The sequence below is a fragment of the Equus caballus genome, chromosome 1, assembly GCF_041296265.1.
Source record: "Equus caballus isolate H_3958 breed thoroughbred chromosome 1, TB-T2T, whole genome shotgun sequence".
NCBI classification, from domain to species: Eukaryota; Metazoa; Chordata; class Mammalia; order Perissodactyla; family Equidae; genus Equus; species Equus caballus.
In genome coordinates, this window is record NC_091684.1 from 12,926,176 (window position 1) to 12,946,360 (window position 20,185).

The following is a 20,185-nucleotide window of genomic DNA, read 5'->3' on the forward strand; positions in this document are numbered from 1 at the left end:
CAAAGCCAATTTTTTTGGAAGTGGGTGGCCAGGTCCTTCTTCTTAGTCTGTCTTAGTCTGGAAGCTCCGCTGAAACCTGTCCACCACGGGTGACCCTGCTGGTATATGAAATACAGGTGGCATAGCTTTCAGCTTCACGGCAACAGGCAGCCACCACAGTATGACAACTGGCAAATGTGTGGCGTGTTTTCCTGACTGGGAAATGAACCAAGGCCACAGTGGTGACAGCACCGAATCTTAACCACTCAACCACGAGGGCCGGCTAGTCACTCAAGTGCAGCCTACAAAACTGATTTTATTGAAGGGAGAAAGAGTGTATGTATTGAAATGGGAGTCCACTGAGGTCACCCCTCTGAGGTCCACTGCCTCTTCTGAGGAGCCAAGAGACACAGCAACCACTAGGCTTCCTATCAGCTACAATAAGAAATCCAGAAAACAGCACTGATGGTTTTTCTAAGTGGATATGGCAGTGAAGCAATCACTGACGCATCACAAAAAAGAGAAAGAGGGGCCGGCTGGGTGGCGTAGAGCTTAAGTTTGCGTGCTCCGCTTTGGTGGCTTGGGGTTCGCAGGTTCGGATCCTGGGCACCGACCTATGCACCACTTATCAAGCCATGCTGTGGCAGGCATCCCACATATAAAATAGAGAAGGATGGGCATGGATGTTAGCTCAGGGCCAATCTTCATCAGCAAAAATAGGAGGATTGGCGGTGGATATTAGCCCAGGACTAATCTTCCTCAAAAGAAAAAAAGAGAGAAAGAGAGCAGATGAAAATAGCATCACCAAAGCCTAGAGGCTGGGTAGGATCCCGTGTCTCCCAAGTACTAAAAATTTGTAACATTTTAAATAGCATCTTAAGCAAAAGATAGTAAGAGCCTCTATCACAAAGCTTGTCTAGAACAGACGGGACATCAGCCACTCATTTGACAAGGCAGCTGGCGGGCAGACCTGTCAGAAAAAGCATTAGATAGGGAGGGTGTGCATCTAAAATAAACATTTTTGTGGGGCCTGGTCTCTCCTCTCTGTGGTCAAGCGGTCTTTCAGCTTGAGCTGTTCACAGGGGACCTATTTCCCTCCCCAGCTCAAACGTAACCGTAGACACTAACGGGGCTGCAGTCCGCAGTCAGCCATTGGAAAGCCAGGAGGAATGGTTTCCCATAGGGTTTCACTTCTTACTGCTTTTAATATTTGAAGCTCCTTAAAGCTCAGCGCCTAGTCTTTGGGAGGACAGACATGCCCTAAAACAATGGAGAACCTGAGTGACCCTGCAAGGATAGAGAGGGAGAGCCGAGGGGAGCCGACCCAGGGGAACACTCTTCCAGGTCCCGCTAAACAACGCCAGCAGCGGAAGCCCTCACTATAAGGAGACCATAAGTCAACAGAGCAGGCATTCCTCCAGCTGGCACCTACAAGTCCTCCAAAACAGACACTCGCTGAAAACGTGACTTCAGAGAGGAAAAACAAACCCCGGGAGGAAGTGACTCCAAATGGATGTTCCGCCTTAACTAACAGGCACCGCTAAGGCCTAGAAGCTTGAACCCACATTTTCAGGCATTGCTGTGCCTCCTGCCACATTACCCTCAGATGGCATTTTAAAGAAGCACAAATGCAGGAACGTTCTTTCTCACAATCTCCCCCATGACTCTAAAGCCAATTCCTTTCCGCTAACCAATAAGTGTTCAATCTACGTCTCTGTCTTCGCTTCCTAAGGCTGCTGTAAGAAAGTGCCACAACCTCGGTGGCTGAAAACAAAAGACATTTATTCTCTCACAGTTGTGGAGGCCAGAAGTCCAAAACCAAGATGTCAGCAGGGCCAGGCTCCCTCTGAAGGATCCTTCCTTGCCTCTTCCAGCTTCTAGTGGCTCCAGGTGCTTCTTGGCTTGTGGCTGCATTACATCAATCTCTGCCTCCGTCTTCACGTGGCCTTCTCCCCTGGGCCTCTGTCTTAAATAGTCCTCTGCCCCTCTCTTATAAAGACATTTGTCATGGGATTTAGGCCCACTCTAAATCTAGGATGATCTCATCTTGGGATCCTTAAATGAATTACATCTGCAAAGACCCTTTTAGGGGCCAGCCCCATGGCCTAGTGGTTAAGCTTGACACTCTCCGCTTCAGCAGCCCGGGTTCACTTCCCAGGCACAGACCTACACCACTTATCGATGGCCATGCTGTGGCAGCAACCCACATATAAAGTGGAGGAAGACTGGCACAGGTGTTAGCTCAGGGTGAATCTTCATTAAGCAAAAAAGAAGATTGGCAACAGATGTTAGCTCAGGGAGAATCTTCCTCTGCAAAAAAAGGACCTTTTACCAAATAAGGTCATGTTCCCAGGTTCTCTGGGCGTGGACCAGGACGTATCTTTTGGGGGGGGTCACTATTCAACACACTATAGCCTCCAACAAACTAGAGAGGAAAATGAGTTACTTATTTAAATGAACATGAACTGTGAATATTTCGTTGTATTTAATCACCAAAAGCCCAAGAGACTATCATGTTCGAGGCTGGTGTGAAGGTCAGCTAAGTGTCCTTGAACGAGTTACTGAGTCTGAGCCTCACTGTCCCTGTGTATAAAATGGGGACAACCTGACCTGGCAGGGCTGATGCGCGGGTTGACAGTAATTCACTTAGAGTGCCTGGCACCCCATATGTTGTTGACAGGCCCTAGTCTCCAATGGCTCTGAACAAAATGTCCAACAACCGCTCTGCAGGAAAAGGCATCCAGTTATGCCTTGATCCAGCCACTATCAGGGTGAGTCTTAGGCATTTAGAAAAAAACAGAAAAGATTAAGGTACCAGGCTTGCCAAAGGTAAATAATGATAGACCTGTGGGGAATCAAGGACTTTGAAACACGAAAGCAGCCTGTCCTCTCCCAAGCAGTGACTGGGACCATGGTTCTTCTCCAATTATCCTGGAATCACCAACCCAAACATCCAGTCTGCCACTGCTTGTGGACTGCCCCGGAGAGGAGCTGTGTATTATTTATCTTGGTGTCCCCAACAGCTGTCAGAGGGCCTGGCACCCAAGTCATTCGATCAACATTGATGAAATGAAGGGAGATATGAGCTAGGATGCTCTAGAAAATTCAGCCCTAGTGATAGATAATAATATGGATAACTACTATTCATTTAAAGCACTATACTAAGTACTGCACATGTATTGAGGAGATTAAATAAGATAATGCACCTAAACATTTTGGCATGGCGGACTTTCCAGAAATGTCAGTGATCATCATCGCCTATCTTAACCCTCACTCCAACCAACAATGGAGGCATTATCATCCCATTTCACACAGCAGGAACTGAGGCACACAGAGATTAAGTCACAGAGCTAATACCTGGCAGAGCCAGGACTTCTCACACTTCAAAGACCTGTGTTCTTTCCACTCCACCACACTGCACCTGATTCATTTTATTTAGTCTTTGCTTTAAGGCCGGTCCCCGCTCATATATCTATAATAAGACTATATGTTGGGTGTGTGTGTGTGTGTAAATATGTATACATATACGCCATATATTGGTAAACACACACACATCTAATACCTTCACTGAAGGAATAAACTAGAGAGAACACTGACCTCAAAGCAGAAGGTCTCAGGAACATGGTAAATTCCTTCCACTGTCAAGTTCATGAATCGTATAGCCAGAGAGTAAAGTGTCACGTTACACTCTGCCAAGCTCACAAAAGCAACACACACAATGTTTTGTAAACTCCAGAGCCTCATCTGCAGGCTTATTACTTCCTGTTGAATATCTTGTTTCCACACCAACCACCCACAGTGAAGAAAAGTGAACTGTGCTCAACTTTCATGCCCCAACACTCTTCTCTCCACCCAGATTCACAAAGAAAGTGATCAGGAAACATGACCAGGGAATTAAAGAGTGTCCCTGCCACTGAACTTACAGGAGGAATGGATGCTGGGGAAGCTTTTGCGGCCCTCGGACACCAGATCGGGGTCACCTGTGCAGTGCATTTCTGAGTTCATCACTCCATCTGGAAAGCAGCGGTAAAAGAAATCGGGGCGAGGTCTACAAAAGACACCATGGACATTTTCAATATAAAATGCTGCCGTCACAAATGAACCCCAAACTGACCCCCACCATTCCCGGCTTCCCCCAGCTCCTTCTTCTGCCATCAACACCGGAGCCCCCTCTGGAGCTCTCTAGACATGGTGGTCTTGGGAAAGTCTCAGGCTTCGGGGTCAGAAAGATCTGAGTTGGAACTCCTGCTCTGCCACTTATGAGTTGTCTGACCTTGGGAAGGTCATGTAGCCTTCCCCAATCTCAGCTTCCACATCTGTAGTAGGGGGAGATCAATACCTACCCAAAGGTGAGGTCCTGAGGGCTACATGAGATGACTTATAGGAGGCATGTAAGCATGGTGCCAGCAGAGTAAAAGGTAGTTCCTGCCTCTATCCATGGCTCCGCCATTCAGAGGCTGCTCCCAGGATCCAAGACTCCAGGCTCCTCACGTCCCTATCCCTTGCATTGGGATGGCCAGTTGCCTTCTTCAAATAGCAGGTCTCACTTAACCTCACTGAGAGGATCGGAAAGCTCCGCTCCATGATGCAGAGCACACGGTCACCCAGGTTAGCGTCTCTGATCCAGGTCATGGGAGAGTGACCTCTAGAGGGAAGTGAGGTAGAAGCTGGCCTGAAGTCGAGCCTCCTGCTGCAACCACAGCCAACATTTATTGAGTACTTACTGGGTACCAGACACAGTGTTCAGCACTGCACATGCATCATGTCAGATGATTCTTATGACAAGCCTGAGGCAGAGCCTGGAACTTTCTTCATTTTACGGATGCGAAAATGAAGGCTTGGAGAGATGACACTCCTGCCCAAGGTCACGCACAACCAGTAAGTGGCAAAGACGAGCTCTGAACCCCAGCCATTGGATTCTTGCACCTACACGCTTCACCCCATGCTTTTCCGCCTCACTCAAGTGAGGATTCTCACAGAGATATGTGATGGTTGATCATTTCACATTAATTCAACTAATACTTGCTGAATGCCTGCCATGGTAAACACACTAATGCTGTAAACACAAGGCCCCTTTTCTGCACATATCTGGTCACAGTTCACATACACTGACTCACTGGTCCTCCCAGGTTTGGGATCTAGGCCCAATAATGATCTCTCAATAGCTATAACATATCAATCATCAATATCAATAATCTATCAGAAGTGCTGGTGTGCTGTCTCTCTCCTACTCAGCTAACATTTCTCCAGGTGTGGCTATTCACCTCCTGAACCAGAACCTCACAGGGGACAAGGCCTGAGAATGAGCATTTTATCAGGGGCCCACAGCAACTCTAAGCACGGGAAGTTGGAAGAACCTGGCGGCACCAGTTCATGTACCGCCCGAGTTGGATCTGTCTTCTGCCCCCTCGGTGCCTGACCAGCACCCTGCACCAAGGAGAGAATCAGTAAATGCTGAGGTTCTGGGAGCGGAGCTGACCTGTGCAAGGCCAACAGCTAGCCAGGGCCAAAGTCAGGGCTCAAATTCAGGTCTTTTGATTGTTCGTCTTTACAGAGACTAGCTCACTGCCAGTGCAGTCAGGGGAGAAAGCAAGATAAATGGGGAACAGAAATCATTTCCCAGGGGGTGGTAAGAGAAATGTGCCAGAAGCCAAAGCTCAACTGCCAATCCATACTTCTTATCCCGGAGAGAACAATAAATAAGTAATCTTATTTATTTTTTGGAGGCCAAAACTGACAAGTGAGTGGGTGCCCGGGGAAGCCCTGGGACAGCAGTGGGTGGACCCAGAAATGCCAGCAGTGGGCCTTGGCCCACAGGAAAGTATGGTCTGTGAATATTTCTTTACTATGGATCTCCTGCTTTCTGAAATAGTGAGTTCGTAATTCAAAGGAGAGGAAAGATCTATGCTGAGGACAGAAACCCCAGAAGGACAACAATTTAAGGGAAAACCAGAAGAGCTCAAACCTGTCCCATCCAGTGTCCTGTGGCTAAGGTTCCTACATAGATGACCTCAAGTGTCTAAGGCACCATTTGTTTCTTTGTGGAACTTACCTTCCCACTATTAATTTAATAGTGTTTGTGCAGACTCCATTCAAAGCAAGAGCCAAGGACACCGCTACAAAAGAAAACCAACAGACAGAAAATAACCAGCTGTCTCTCAAATCAAAATCATCATCATCATCATCACTGTTACATTATAATACTATTTCACTTATGACCACATGAACCAATAGTTTAAAAAACAGAGGAAACGTTTGGGTGGCTAGAGTCAAATATAATTAGGACAGGACTTTGGCAAGTGACTCATAAAATTCCAAGCCTCTATGACATGAAATTTCTTTCTCCTCCTTGACTGAAACTTTCAATACTGCAGAGGAGCCCATCGATCATGTTCTGGCCTGATATGAACAGATTTAATACTACAGTAAGTGGAATTTCTTTTATTGGTAGCAAGAAATATAACTTTCTAATTTCTTTCTGGCAACCCGCTCAGACAATTCTAATCAGAGCAGCTGCCAGGATCCTACTGTGGGGCAGAATATTCCCACTCGGCAATTATCTCCTCGTTGACCGACCCATCACCGGCTGACAGCTGTCTATCTGTTATCAAACAAATCATTGTTTCTGAGAAGGTGAAGGGTCCCAATGCCTCCCTGGGTTTTGAGACGGTTTGCCCAGGTGGTGCTTTTTGCCACCAAAACCGTAGGAGCTTCTGAAATACCTTATTTTAAAATATACAGCATGGGGACTTTCTCCAAGCAACCTGGAAGGGCTTTGAGAAATGAAGTACAGATCATCCAAAGGATGCAGGTGACATGAGTCACAGAGCTTTCTCCGCAAGGAACTCACACCCCTCTCCTGTGTTTATCAAGACTGCACAAAAGGCAAGTCAATGTGATGGAAGGTCAAACGCCTTGCACAAGCAATAAAAACCTGTTGATGCCCCATTCCATTGTTTTGTTGAATACTAAAGCATGTGAGTTACCATTTCCCTTTGGCAAATATTAACTCTCCAGTAACAGCTGAGATTTATGTAAGAAAATAGCAGTGGAGGGAGATTTTCAGGAAGGAGCTGCCTAGAGCTATTCATGGTCATCAAGGGAGACAAATGTGTTGTTTTATAAGTGGAAAGTACCGTGGACTGACCAACACAGTCACCAGAGGCACAGCCTAGTGATGGAGACAAAGCCCACCTGCTTTTAACAAGTCGTGGGAAGCAGAGAGAATGGGAGGGACCAGTTCAAATGAACACCTCTGTCAAAGGGAAACCAATCACCTAAGTGTGAGATGGGAAATGACTGGCCACATCTGAGTGTGGCAGCAAAGGAGGGATAGGCCACTGGGGTGGAGAGTGGAGCATGAGTCAGCAGCATGGCACCACCATTAAAACACCAAGCCTACAGCTGGGGTGTACAGATCGGAACCAAGCATGGGGGAACTCAGAGAGATCCTCTGATTACATTCTGCACGCACAGACCCTTCCTAAAATGCTGGCTCCCCTTCTCTCTTGCAAGCTCAGAACATTGCTGAGAGGTCTCCTTTGCGGAGGGGATGGAAAATGCCCTGGGCTATCTTCACTGCTGTATTCTCTCCCGCAGCCAATTAACAGGCTGTGAGACTGCCCTGAAATGACTGGGCTCTTTTCCTGTTAGGGCTGGTCCAGCAGGCTCATTCCTGTGTTTTCCCAATGGGGCTGGGCTCCTTCTTATCCTAGTCCTAGCGTGCCTTAGCACGGAGGAGGTCTTCAAGAACAAGCATGACTAGCTGATCTCCCAAATCCCTTGGGGACCTTCACAGACTGCTACATCGATCCAGGACACCATACACGTCCCCAGCCTCTGCACCGGCTGGGCTTATTGTAGCACAGAGCAGTTCTTTGAAAAGCTTCAAGGAGCTGAGCTAGAAAATGTGTGGATGTGATGTAACCACCAGCAGCTGGCAACTTCACTCTCTGATCCAAAAGCCTGAAGGAGACAGAAAAGAGTGGGGATCTGGAGTGACAATATTTATGGGAGAAGTCATCTCAGCATTCTGGAAGTAAACGGAAGCAATTATTATTTTCATCTGAATAGCACAACCCCCAGGGGACTAATATGGGGGCCTCTCACTGATACCAGAGAGAAGGCTGGCTGTGATCAGATGCAGGAGAGGCTGGCCGAGCAGGAAATGAATGGCCAATCAGGAGCACTTGGTGATTAACAATAACTCAGGGGGTCTGGTTCATAAGGGCTGTGTTTATAGCACCCCACAGCACTGCGGGTTTGAGAGAAGAGTCAGAAACACAAACCAGACTGCGTCTGATAAAGAAATTAAAGCCATGTGTTGTGTGAGTTGGCCTGCGAGTGGCCTGTACTGAGGACACTATTGCTCATAAGCGTCCCATCAGATTAGAGCGTTTTTGCTGTTACTTTTGCTGGGAATTTAGCACTGCAGCTCTTCCCTAACGTGGTTCTCTATGGTACAGACCTGGCTGTTCTGAAGCCGAAATCTCTGACAGCCTGATGCTGCGCAGGGCAAGCCTCAGCCCTCTGGTCCAACAGCAGACGTGCAAAGATGGCTGCTATGGACATGCAGCTAAGGGGAGCTCTTGGGGTCCAAGTCTGCTGAAGATGTCTAAGTAAAGAAGGGACCTGAGCACTAAGCCACTCTCACTGAGAAAGTCTTGAATTCCAGACACCATTGGAAAGCAGATATACCTGGTTTTCTGTCCTTGGTGTTTAAAGATCCCTCCTCAACACCTACTTCCACGGCTTTCTAAAAGCAGTGATTTAAAGAAAAAAAAGGAAAAAAGCTGTGTACAATGGGAGGCTCCCCATCGTTTTTACAAGGCAGGCTCTCATTTATTTAGGCAACAGAACACCCAGTAGCTCTGCCTTCTCTGTTAACGTATAGGAGGCAGGGTATGGTGTGCCATTTTGACATGTCACCCTAAGGAAGATTTAGCTGAGCAGGAGGAGGTCTAGAGAGAGTAACTCGGAGCTACTTACTGCCGTAACCAGAGCCCGACTCCACAAGCCAGCAGTAAATTATAACTGTAACCATAAAAGACAGTTCTTATCACAAACACTTATCTTGGGACTCCGTGCCAGGGGAGTGACTGGAATAAAAGGTGAGGCAAAGGGATTTCCAGGTCAACTGAAAGGGCGCCCAACACGACATTTTGGGAACCACAGTGATATCTGTCCAAACACTGCCCTGGCTGCTTGGGCCACGTGTGGGAGGGTACCTATGCCCTTCTTGGAAAAACTGACCTTTCCACCATCTCAGCTGAGGAGTCTGAGACCATGTGACTGCAAAACCCCTAGAACACAGATGAGCAGCCTGGGGTACACATGTGACTTCAGGGAAGGCATCCACAGGCTGGCCAGAGACTCATGACTTTTGTATCCAGGCTTGAGAAATGAGTCGAGCCACAGTCTCTGCCTGGGAAGTCTGGACCAGGAGAGGCAGTGCAACTCGGTGGTGGGCACTGGAGCTGAACGGTCATCCAGGTGTGGGGCAGGAACGCCCACCATGCAAGCCCAGAGGTAGGGGGCAGCAGAAACAATGTCCAGACAGGAGATTGAGGCAGGAAGCATGAGGAGAGGAGAGAGGGCACAGTACAGAGAGGAGCAGCCATGAGCCAAGAGGGCCATCTCCCCCCGTGGTGGCCGGGCTCCCTATTCCAATCCCCAGGAGGCCCCTCTGTCCTTTCTCCCCCCTATTCTTGGTGTTGGTGAGAATGCTTGTTATAGCCCTCCAACTAAACCCCTAATTTATGAGCTAATTTGAGAGGGATTCTGTTCTTTTCAACTAGACAGGGCCTAATGAAAGCCGAGTTGTGTAAGAAACGTTCTCTGTCCTGCTTCAAAGCAGAAAGCCTCTAAGTGCTCTGCACACCCTAGCTTTCACCCTCAGCCTCACTCCCTCACCAAGAAAAGGGAGGACCAGAAAGTGCAACAGTTTCATTTCCTCAAAGCCCAATAATTAACCAACATACCCTTTAGTGAGGAATCTCATATTTCCAGATTTACTGCCTAACTGAATGCTAAGTCCATACCACATACCAACAATACAACTTATGTGAAGTTTTAGGTGACTTTTCTGTGCAATGTCAAAAAATAAACCGAATTCAGTTTTTCTAATGATCAAGTTCAAAAGTTCAAAATCTACCTACCAGGTCGTTTATTTTGTTTGCTCAACAAACCAAGTAGTTTTGGCTACCTCTTAATACTGTCATTTACTCAACCATTTTATTAATGTGCAGATCAGAAAAGTAAGTTTAATCCTAAAAATGTCAAACTCGTGTCACACACAGATATGGCTTTGCCTGGGGGGAATTGAAACAATGGTGTTATAATCAAGGGCAAAGATTGTAGCACTCTTTACGCAATAACAATTGCTTAACTGCCAAAAGGTCCCCAGACTATAGATGAGCTATGGAGCTTGCTTCCAATTTCTATGTTATTTTACACACGCTTTTGCCGATCTTTGCCTCTAGCCAGCGGTGATTGGTCTGGGAGTCTGCGGTCCGTTTCTGAATTGCTTGTAATGTGGGCCTATTAGCCACCAATGTGGGATCGGACAGTTAGTGCTGACAAAGTTTCAGATTCGCGATGCCCTATTACCAAGAGTTACCCTGCCTCTGAGCCTGAGCCGCACAGATCTCCAATGTGGCTACAGCACTGATGTTCAAATTCAGCACAACGGACAGCGACAATGGGCTGCCATGGAAGATAAGGTGCTTATCTGCGCATTGACTCCTCTTAAGGCTTAAAGTTTATCTTGTCTTGTTTCTCCCAAGCTTAATTTGACCAAGAGAAAAATCAGTTGGGTGCAACTGAGATTTTTAAAATCTAGTGATCTAATTAAATTCAGCCCCATCCCCTAAAGCAGGAACTGTGAATACTCTACCTAAGAAGGCTTCCTTAATTTCAGTCTTGTCTGTTCGCCGGATAATTTTCACCACACAAATAACAGCCAGGGGTGTGAGGAAAGAAATTGCCTGGAAGAAATAACAAATAATCCCTTATGAGGATAGCAGTTTGCTATCTGAGAGCTGATTGATAATTAGTTCCTGTTGGCTTCATTTAGACTCACTAGTTGAATGATCTTACTGACCTCCTGACCTCAGACAAAGAAGGAGGATTAATGTCTACACTTAGAGACTGTAGACTTGAAAAACTGGAGGGCTGAGTGTGAGTTATAATTGCTTTGTAATTGCTGAGAGCCACATTTAAAGTGGCGGCTTTTTAAACAGAAAAGAATAGTCTATAATTATGAAGACTCATTTTTGCCAGTAACCCCTCATGTCCTCCCCTGCAAAAGGCTGGAGGAACACTTGGCCTCCCATCCCCAGCTTTGTGGCAACACGGGAGCACAGGGGACTCAATCAGAGTCAATCGATTCATTCCCTTTAGGTGTTCTGTTGTTGAATATTCATTTCCTCCACAAAACGAATGTTAACCATTCTACATGGAGTCTCTCCTCTTCCCTTGCTCCATCCCCTTTCCTCCCCTGATCCAAAGCACACGGATGTGCACTAAGTGGTTAAGGAAGCAAGTTGGTGAGACCCAGATGCAAGCAACACTCATCACAAAACCATCTATGAGACAGGAACCACGCTTAGGTACCATCAGGCACTGGAGTCTCTTAAATCTTCACGGCGGCTCTGTGGCTATCTTCACCAGGCTCGAGGACTAAATCATGTGCCCGAGGACACACAGCTGATGCGTAGCAAGGTCAGGCTCCGGAGACCAGGTGTTCTGTCTCCCATTTCTAGACTTTATGCAGGATTTTGTATTTAGTAAGTTGTTTTCAACATTCCAACAACCAGGAAAAAGGTATTTATGTTACCTCTTTATGATTATAACGTCTCAGGATAACAAAATCAGAAGAGAGCAAATATCTCACCAATCCACAACTGGCCTCGCAGACGGTGGTGAGAAGGGTGGGGAGTGATAACTACTGACAAGTAGTGCCCTCGATTCTAGAAAGCTCCACCTGTGCTTGAATACAGTGGCCCATTTTGGAGAGGGGCCTCCTCACAGGACTAAACAATGGTCTTAGATACTTTTATAAGAACAGAATTCATCCAAATGAACACAGTCTTTCAAATCAAAGATGCTCTACCCACTTGCTACAACCAGACTGCAAGAGTTCAAAACACCTTGGGGACTCCTCTTGGGGAACTGTCTTCAGAGACAGTTCATGAGACAGGAGAAAACCCCTCTCTTACTGGCGGTTTCTCTCTGACCACAAGTGGCAGTAACCCAGCTTGATGAGCCTCCTTATCAACGATGGCCCTGAATGGCTTGGCTAAACAAACAAGTTTTGTTGCCATGCAGGGTATTCAGAAGACTGTGGCACAGCTAAGAGAGCAGATTCAGAACTGAAGCAGACAGGCAGAGAACTTCCCCAGAGGCAACTAGAAAAGACACACTCACTCGTGAGTTAATAGTTCGAGTTTAAGTCCGTGAAAGTTTCCAAAAGTGCCTGGGTGGCTCTCACACCTGATTGACTGCAGGGTTTGTGACAACGCTGAGTCCCTCAGTACACTTATAGGACAGGTCTGGGAACCTACCTTTTGTAACAAGCATCTCAGATGACACTGATGCTGGTGACCGAAAAACCCTGTGTCAGAGTTTTGACTCACACATTCGGTGTTTCAAGAGTCATGACTGAAATCCCTGCTTGAATAAGTCCAAAGTTATGGTCAAGTCAAAGACTCCTAAGCTGCTCACTTCCTCTCACTTTAGGCACCATAAATCCGGCCACGTGCTCCCAAATAAAATAAAGCAACTCATTGAACAGTGACCAGAGCTGCAAAGACCTCCCCAACAGTCAAACCTTAAATATGAGAACAACACAGAACTGAAGAAAACCTTACAAGACAATCCCAGATTATGTACTCTAGGGTTAGGGAAATGAAACCCCAGAAACAAACACAAGCGGGGAAGATTTTCTCCCTAGGCTCCAAAGGCTGCCGACCGGAGATTCAGAGCAGGAATGTGCAATGAAAGGAGACAGGGACACCATACAGAAGACCCACGGCTCAAAGCCCAGGAGTGGGAGCTGGAGAAGGCATGAGAGCTGCTCCGGGGCTCCAGGCTCGCAGCTTGATGGCCAAGGGGGTCTCTGGTAGCACTGCTCGCTGCCTCAGCAATCCTGCTCCTAATTAGATACCCACCCTGACTTGTCCAACCAAACTGCACTTAATTTAACCCATTTTACGACTTTCCTAGGCAGATGCACAATGTCTGTCTCCTAGAACCACTGACAAATTTCCTCCTGGGCCAATGCTGAGCACCCTGGAGGGACCAGGGCTCCCCACCTCCTGAGCTTCACCGGCAAGGGAAAGCAGCTACTAGACAAAGAGACACAGCCCCCACCCAGGTGGCTGCAACAGAAATGTCTGCGTATCGCTGTGTGACCGTCTTTCTCTCCTCCTCTCATCCTAATGGCATCTGGGCTCCAGTCTCATTTCTTCTTCCTGTAAACGTATCTGCCATATCCATGGGCAGCACAGTCCTCAAATCGGGACCGATAGAGACGTATTTACACTTATCATCTGCCCTCATTTTTACAAATATTTTTCACATGGAAGTTGGAATTGCAAGATGAACCCCAGAAGCCAACACATTAGGAAAACAACTTCCTCCTGGGCAAAAGCACCAGTGAACTGAGCAAAAAGAACGAAGAGAGATGAAGGCCCCACTTGCGCTCAGCAAACCGGACTGAATTAAAGCCAGCACACACCCCTTCCACGTTGTGACCAGAGTCACTGTCCCGCTGCCCGAGCCCACAATGGACACAGACACGGAGGTGGGGAGCGGTTACTTCCACCTCCAAACGGCTGTGCAGATGAAGGAACAAAAGGCACAAAATTTTCCCTGGTATTGTTTTCACTTAGGTTAATGTTTCCACGGCTTTAAAAAAAAAGTTTGAAAATCCTGGGTACGAGCCCAGTGTAGACAGTCAACAGTTAGCGCTTATTAAATGGAACCCGAGAGAGACCAGAACAAAGAATTCCAGCCACTCACTGCTGCAGGATGTGGGAACATAGCGAACCCTCTCTGTGCTTGAGTTTTCCTCCCCAGTCACGAGCACAGGGCTGACGAGCACGTTAGACAGCAGAGGCCGACACGTTCTGAGAACTTCCTAAGGACCATGATCTGTTCCAGGCACTTCACGCCAATTAACTCATTGAATCCTCACAGCAACTCTATGAAGTAGGCTTCTTACTTAATGGATAGGCAACTAAGGCACAGAGAGGTTAAGCAACCTGCTACAAGTCGAACAGCTAAGAAGTGGTAAAGTGGGGATTTGCACCTGGGCTGTTTAAATCAAGGTCTACACTTTTAACCCCAGTGATACAGCAGTTCTCACCACAGAAAGCTAGATGTGTTAACAAAATATGGCAAATGCCTTTTCTCTGGAGCTGGAGGGGCCTGGAAAGTCACAGGATGTCAGCGGCAGCTGTCACGGATGATGCACCTCCTGTGTGTTAGGGGCCTTCCTCACATTTGTCTAACCCCCTAACTACTCTGTAAACATCATTAAATGGAAACATCATCCTCCTTGGACAGACAACAAAGCCGAGCTCAGAGAGGTCAGTGAACACCCCCGCCTCCCGGGCTGGGGTCCTGAACCGCAGGGATCACCTCAGCCTGACAGCCTCATCTTACAGACGGGGAAACTGAGGCCAAGATAGACTTCGTTTTAAGGACATTTTGTAAACTACTAATTAATTGTACTACACAAATCAGGATGATATATATAAATCGTTAAGCAGGATCTGGTACGTGGCATGGTTTGCATGATGCTATTCCACAGGCCGGGAGGCTAGAGCTTTGTAGAGGAAAATGTGTGGAACTGATTCAGATTAAGGAGAGCGACATTCAAGCCCCGGCTCTGACGCTTACCAGAGAGGTCACTTAACCTCCTCACCTTTGAACCTCAGTTTCCTCATCTATTAAATGGGTATAACAAGACCTGCAGCAAAGTATTGTCACTAGGACTCAAATTCTTTAAGAGCTATTGAATGCTTCTTACCTACCTCACATTGAGAAAGTGTGATCAGTCAACCACCCCGTTTAACACTCTCAACACCCCGCGAGGGGGAGGGAAGTGTTGTCAAAGCGCCCCCTTTGCAGATAAGGAACCGAGGCTCTGAGAGGGTAGACGACGCTCCCAATTCACACGGCTGGCAGGAGGCACAGCCGGGAGCTGATCTGAGGCAGCCCCCTCTGAAGCCTGTGCTGACTGCCCCCCATGGCGTCCACTGGAGAGTGAGCATCAGTAAATGCTGGTTGCTGGCTACCAGGCCATTATTTCCAGGCAAAACTGTTAACAAATGACCCAAACCAGTAAAGGTGTACCAGGATCCTGTGACCAGACATACGGCAATAAAGCGTTTTCAGTTCAGCCCACCTGTGCCCTTAGGTCTGAGTCGTGGGCACCTTTGCAGGCAGGAAGGAGGTCGGGGACAAGGAGGAGGCTATTTCACCCAGGGCCCTTGCCCATGCCCTACATGACCAATGTCTCTGCCAGAGCCCTGCCTTCTGCATCCACCGATGAAACAACACAGGAAGTGCCGCTGATCCGCAGCCATTGGGACCCAAAGGTGGGCCACCCTGGGGGCCGACACATGGCACTGTGCTGCAAGGATGCTCCTGGGGACGGACAAAGTGGGAGCAGCATGTGTGAAGGGAAGGGCATGAATATGCCCAGGACTTTTAACAGCCAAAAGGGGCCCACACGAGAGTACCGGATGTCAGGATGCTAGTCAGAGATCAGCCTGTCACTGGGGTTCATTCACATCAGACAAAACAACAGACCCAAGTGCCTTAATTTCCGGCATTTGATGGAAAAGTGTGCTGCAAAGTCATTATAAAGACAACTCAGGACACACAGACACCTGGAAAAGGCCCCGCCACGGGTAACAATTACAGCCCGTCTTGAAGAAGAGAGCTGTCTCAGACTTCCCGAAGAGTCTAGAAATTAAACTGTCTGTCACGAGCCAGCTTTGTCTCTTCTCCTTCCCATCTCCCCTCAAAGTGACTTTATTTCTGTCTTCCTTAGAAGCATCTTATTCCAGAATTAGGAAACTCTGTTATCAAATCAACACAATATCAGTAAAGTTCTACGAAAATAAATCTTCTGGACATATCACGGCCAGAGCAAAAAGAGGCCAGGGCAAAGGAGAGATCTTGGGCAGATTTTTTTTCTCAAGTCACAGAGAGAAACTGGGGCACACCCGCCATTCTTCAGTTCCCTTCTTGAGTCTTGTCTGTTCTTCAAGGGCTTTCCCGGGATGCTGAATCATCTGACCGGGGTTCATGTCTGTGCGCCCCACTAGACTAGAAACCATAGCTTATTCAGCTTTGTACCTCCACTCTCCGCACCATGCTTGGGTCAAGGCGGGTGCTGCTTAACTGTCTGTTGATTTAAGTAATAATTAACTAGTCTGAAGCCGTCCACAGTCTGCTTCTCTCCCTGCCTCCCTCCGCCCCCTCCACCACACAGATGCTCCGAACAAACTCCTAGTCACTGCACCCATGTGGACCTTGCTCTCCCAGGTCTGTGCCTTCACACTCCTGCTCTTCTGTGTGTGAACCACTACTCACCACCTCTCCGTGTCACATGAGTCATCACAGTGGAATGGCTCCATGAGGGTCTGTACTCTGGTAGCTGGCGTTCAGATCCCGGTCCAGCCACTGATGGTGGTATAACCTTGGATAAGTTGTTTGATCTCAAGACAGTTTCATTTTCTCCACTGAAATTAGGGGATAACAAAAGTGCCAACTTCAAAGGATGCTGAAAAGGATTCTCTGAGACACTGCTTACAAAGTGATGAGCACCGTTCCCGTCCTCAAGAGATGTTGGCTGTTGTTGTTGTTACTACTGTGAGGATGACAACGATGATGATGATGACGAAACTCCCTAAAAGCTGACCTGAGCCTTTCCTCTGCCCTTTCCAGATTCTATTTTGCTTTAGGGTACCATCTCCCTCCAGAGCCCGCAGGGTCCCTGAGGGCGTGCCCCAGTCCAGTCTGACCTCCTCTCGCTGCAGCTCCTACGGCTTGCCTTCCCCACAGCAGGCTCCTAGAAGTGTTCCCTCAGCGCACTAAGAAGCCACACTCAAAACCGACTGAGTCTTCCTACCTCAAAAAGTCGGTTTTCAAAGACACCATGATAAACGCCTCATGCTCAGAAAGGAACCACGATATCTTTTGAATAAGCGGACACTCTCCCATACAGGCAGCTGATGGCTTGGGAACATCCAAGAAATGTTAAGTCAAGACTCAGTGCATGTGAAAATACCCTCTCAGCCCATCTCTCCCGTCTCTCTGGTCAACGGGAAGCCAGAGTCATGAAGGGAAACAAGCTCTCAAAATCCAACAGTCCAACCACACCCAACTTCCAGACACAGTCTTAACAGACACAGTCCCCTCAGCTGACGGTACCAAAGACAGGAAAAACGCGAGTTTGGGGTTTCCTGGAGACACCATACCATTTACTCTGCACTTAACTCAATCCCGTAACCATTATTCTGATACTATTTTTGTGACATTTGACCAAGTGGCTCCTCTAAAAAACACATGCACACACACACACAACTCCAGAGGCACTAATTTCCCCATAAAGAAACATCTGGGTTAACAGCAGCTGCCTTTGAAATACATTGGTTAGAAATTTAGAAAACTTGCCTCTAGATTAAAACATTCTGACCAAAAGTAAAAGAGACCCCAGGATTTTATTTATTCATTAAATAATGAAATTTGAGCTTTCTACAGAAACCAAGCGATTTTTAAAAGCAGTGAAAATGTATGTTCTATTTTAAGTTCTTCTATAAACACCTGAAGGTTTTAAAGGATCAAAAGCAGGTAAATGATATCTTATATTAAACTCTTAATAAAATCCAGGAGAACAAATTTAATTTACGTGGTAGCAGTATTTTTCACTCTTGTTACAGGTATTCTAAATGTATCTACCACTTTCCTCATGTTAGTAGGGAATCACACTAAATCTTGTGGCCAAATGAATGAAATTTATCAACTACTGTTAACAAAACAAAAGGTTGAACTTATTTCATTAGGAAATTAGAGGGTATGAACCAGGATTTGTGGCTGAATACGCCCTTCTATTCTCTGGAATCACAGCATTGAATGACTCCCTCCCAGCCTCCTCCCACAACTGCCAACATGCAAATCGCTCCATCCTATTTGCGTCTGCAGCCAGACTATTTGTAGCGTTTGTATCTAGACTTCAAAACAATCCATTGTTCACAAATCTAGGACATGGCCACAAATTTCTCCCAATATCCTATATGAACATTCATCTCCAAATTGTGTTTTTTACAGCATCTGAAATGTGACATCTTTGAGGAAAGGGGATAAGTGATAAATAGAAGCTTCCCTCTGTTAAAACCATGGAGTAAACTAGCTAGTCACACGTTGGTTCCTTTATTTCTAGGATTCATAGAAGATTTACAGAAATGGAAAAAGTCTGATTTTAATACTCAACTGATAGGTAATGCCCTACTCACAAACACCCTAATTTTTCAACTCTCTTGAGATTTACAAAAATCCAGTTTATTTTCCAGCAGAAAAGTAATTATTAAAAAGCAATTAAAATAATACTTCAGTGCTCATGTAGTGTTCTGGGCATTTCAGGATGTTTGAAGACAAAAGGATCTTTCCAGTTATGTCTAATTAACAAGATTTCCTCCACAAAATCAGAGGATTGCTTTCAAAATGCAAATATATTCCTCATGTGCCCTATGAAAGCTCTCGAACAGTCATTCAAGTTCCCAGAGGCATGAGACACAATGGCTGGCCAACAGGAAGAACCTCTGAGCTACAAGGTTGCCCATCCAAAAGCTACATTACTGTTCCCTAACAGGGGGAGTTTATTTCCTCTGCTACAGGAAGGCCTGATGGCAATTCTCCAGAAGTCAATTAGCACCAGCAAGGAGTCCTGGACACTTGGCTCCCAAATTACAGGGCAGCCTCCTGGCTAAGAGCAGGGCTCAGAGCTGGCTGCTTGGACGTGAATTTTGACTCTAGCTGTGTGGCTTTGGGCAAGTTCCCTCATCTCTCTAGGATGCAGTTCTGCACCTGCAAAAGGTGGACAACAACGACATCTTCCTCGCTGGGATGCAGGGTGGGACTAAATGAGATAATCCTTTCTTAAGCTGTCAGCAAAGTGTTTGGCACAGAGGAAGTGAAGTGTAAAAGGTTGCCACTGCCATGGGGCAGGGTGGAGAGGTAAAAATAATCCCAATATATCCTCCAGCCCTTTAGGAGCTTGTCCATTTATTCTAGAAGGAGAGACATGAGACACTATCCAGGGTGGAGTCATACAGTGATCTCATCAGTGATCAACAGCTGAGCAGCTGAAACCAGAACAGAGGTTAACAGAACTATCTACGGAGCCCGAGTTTGGCAAAACCGAGGCTTATCCTAAAAGGAGAGGGCGCGGGAAGTTCTTGTCTTCCTTTCCTGTAAACACTCAGAAACAACTGTGCACGGCTCAGGGAAGCAGGGCCCTTCTCTTTCCAAACTGTCGGGCAATTACTACTTCCCACATGACCAGGCAGCACCCGCCATGATCTCAAACTGAATTTTAATGTGATGGGCCGCTCACCTTCTCTTCCTTTCAGGCTGCTCGCCGTCTTCAGCAGGGGTTAGAAAAGCAGAAAGGAAAACCCACTTGGTTCATACTTGGGAGAGTGGTCAAATCAGCCATGAAATCACGGTACTTACAAACATGAGGCGGGTAGGGATGTTGTCTGATTGCACCAGAGGATTTTTATAGAGCCAGATCTCTTCCGGCTGGATGACTCTCTGGAACGGATCCAGAAACTCTGTAAAACTGAAACAAAACAAAGAAAGGTGCATGAGGGCTGAGCACAAGGCAGTTGCCCATAGTTCGCCAGAAGGTCCCTCCTGCACGCCCTCAGGTGGAGAATCAGCCTCTGCCGGAGGGGACGGGCAGAACGGGCTGCCCCTGCCCATGGTTCTCAGCCAGTTCCAACTGGGAAAGATCCGAAGAATTACTGAGCCTTTGTAGAATCTTCTTTCACCACCTGCCAGCAAGGACCAATTCTGGGCCTAAGAGAAGAGCTGTGAGGCTGAGCTACAAAGATCCTAAGGACTTGGGCTTCCAAAGTGAACTGGAAGCTGAAGTGCAGAACAGTGGCTCGGACTGGGGCCAGGCAAG

The 20,185-nt window shown here is 47.1% G+C and overlaps 1 protein-coding gene across 7 annotated transcripts in view; it reads right to left on the reverse strand.

Moving 5' to 3' along the window:
• PLPP4 (phospholipid phosphatase 4) overlaps positions 1–20,185 on the reverse strand; it is a 125,562-nt gene that overhangs the window by 63,714 nt on the left and 41,663 nt on the right. For 3 of the 7 annotated variants that reach the window (XR_011436294.1, XM_070259718.1, XM_023638264.2), the window contains exon 2: positions 19,729–19,837. Coding sequence is in view for 6 of the 7 variants with exons in the window: in XM_070259718.1 (XP_070115819.1) it covers positions 19,729–19,837 (109 nt within the window). In the remaining variant the exon portion in view is untranslated. Of the gene's footprint in view, positions 1–3,902; positions 4,028–6,031; positions 6,096–10,873; positions 10,965–19,728; positions 19,838–20,185 lie in introns of all 7 variants that reach the window. The other 4 variants (XM_023638254.2, XM_023638263.2, XM_070259706.1 and 1 more) reach the window with 2 other exon arrangements.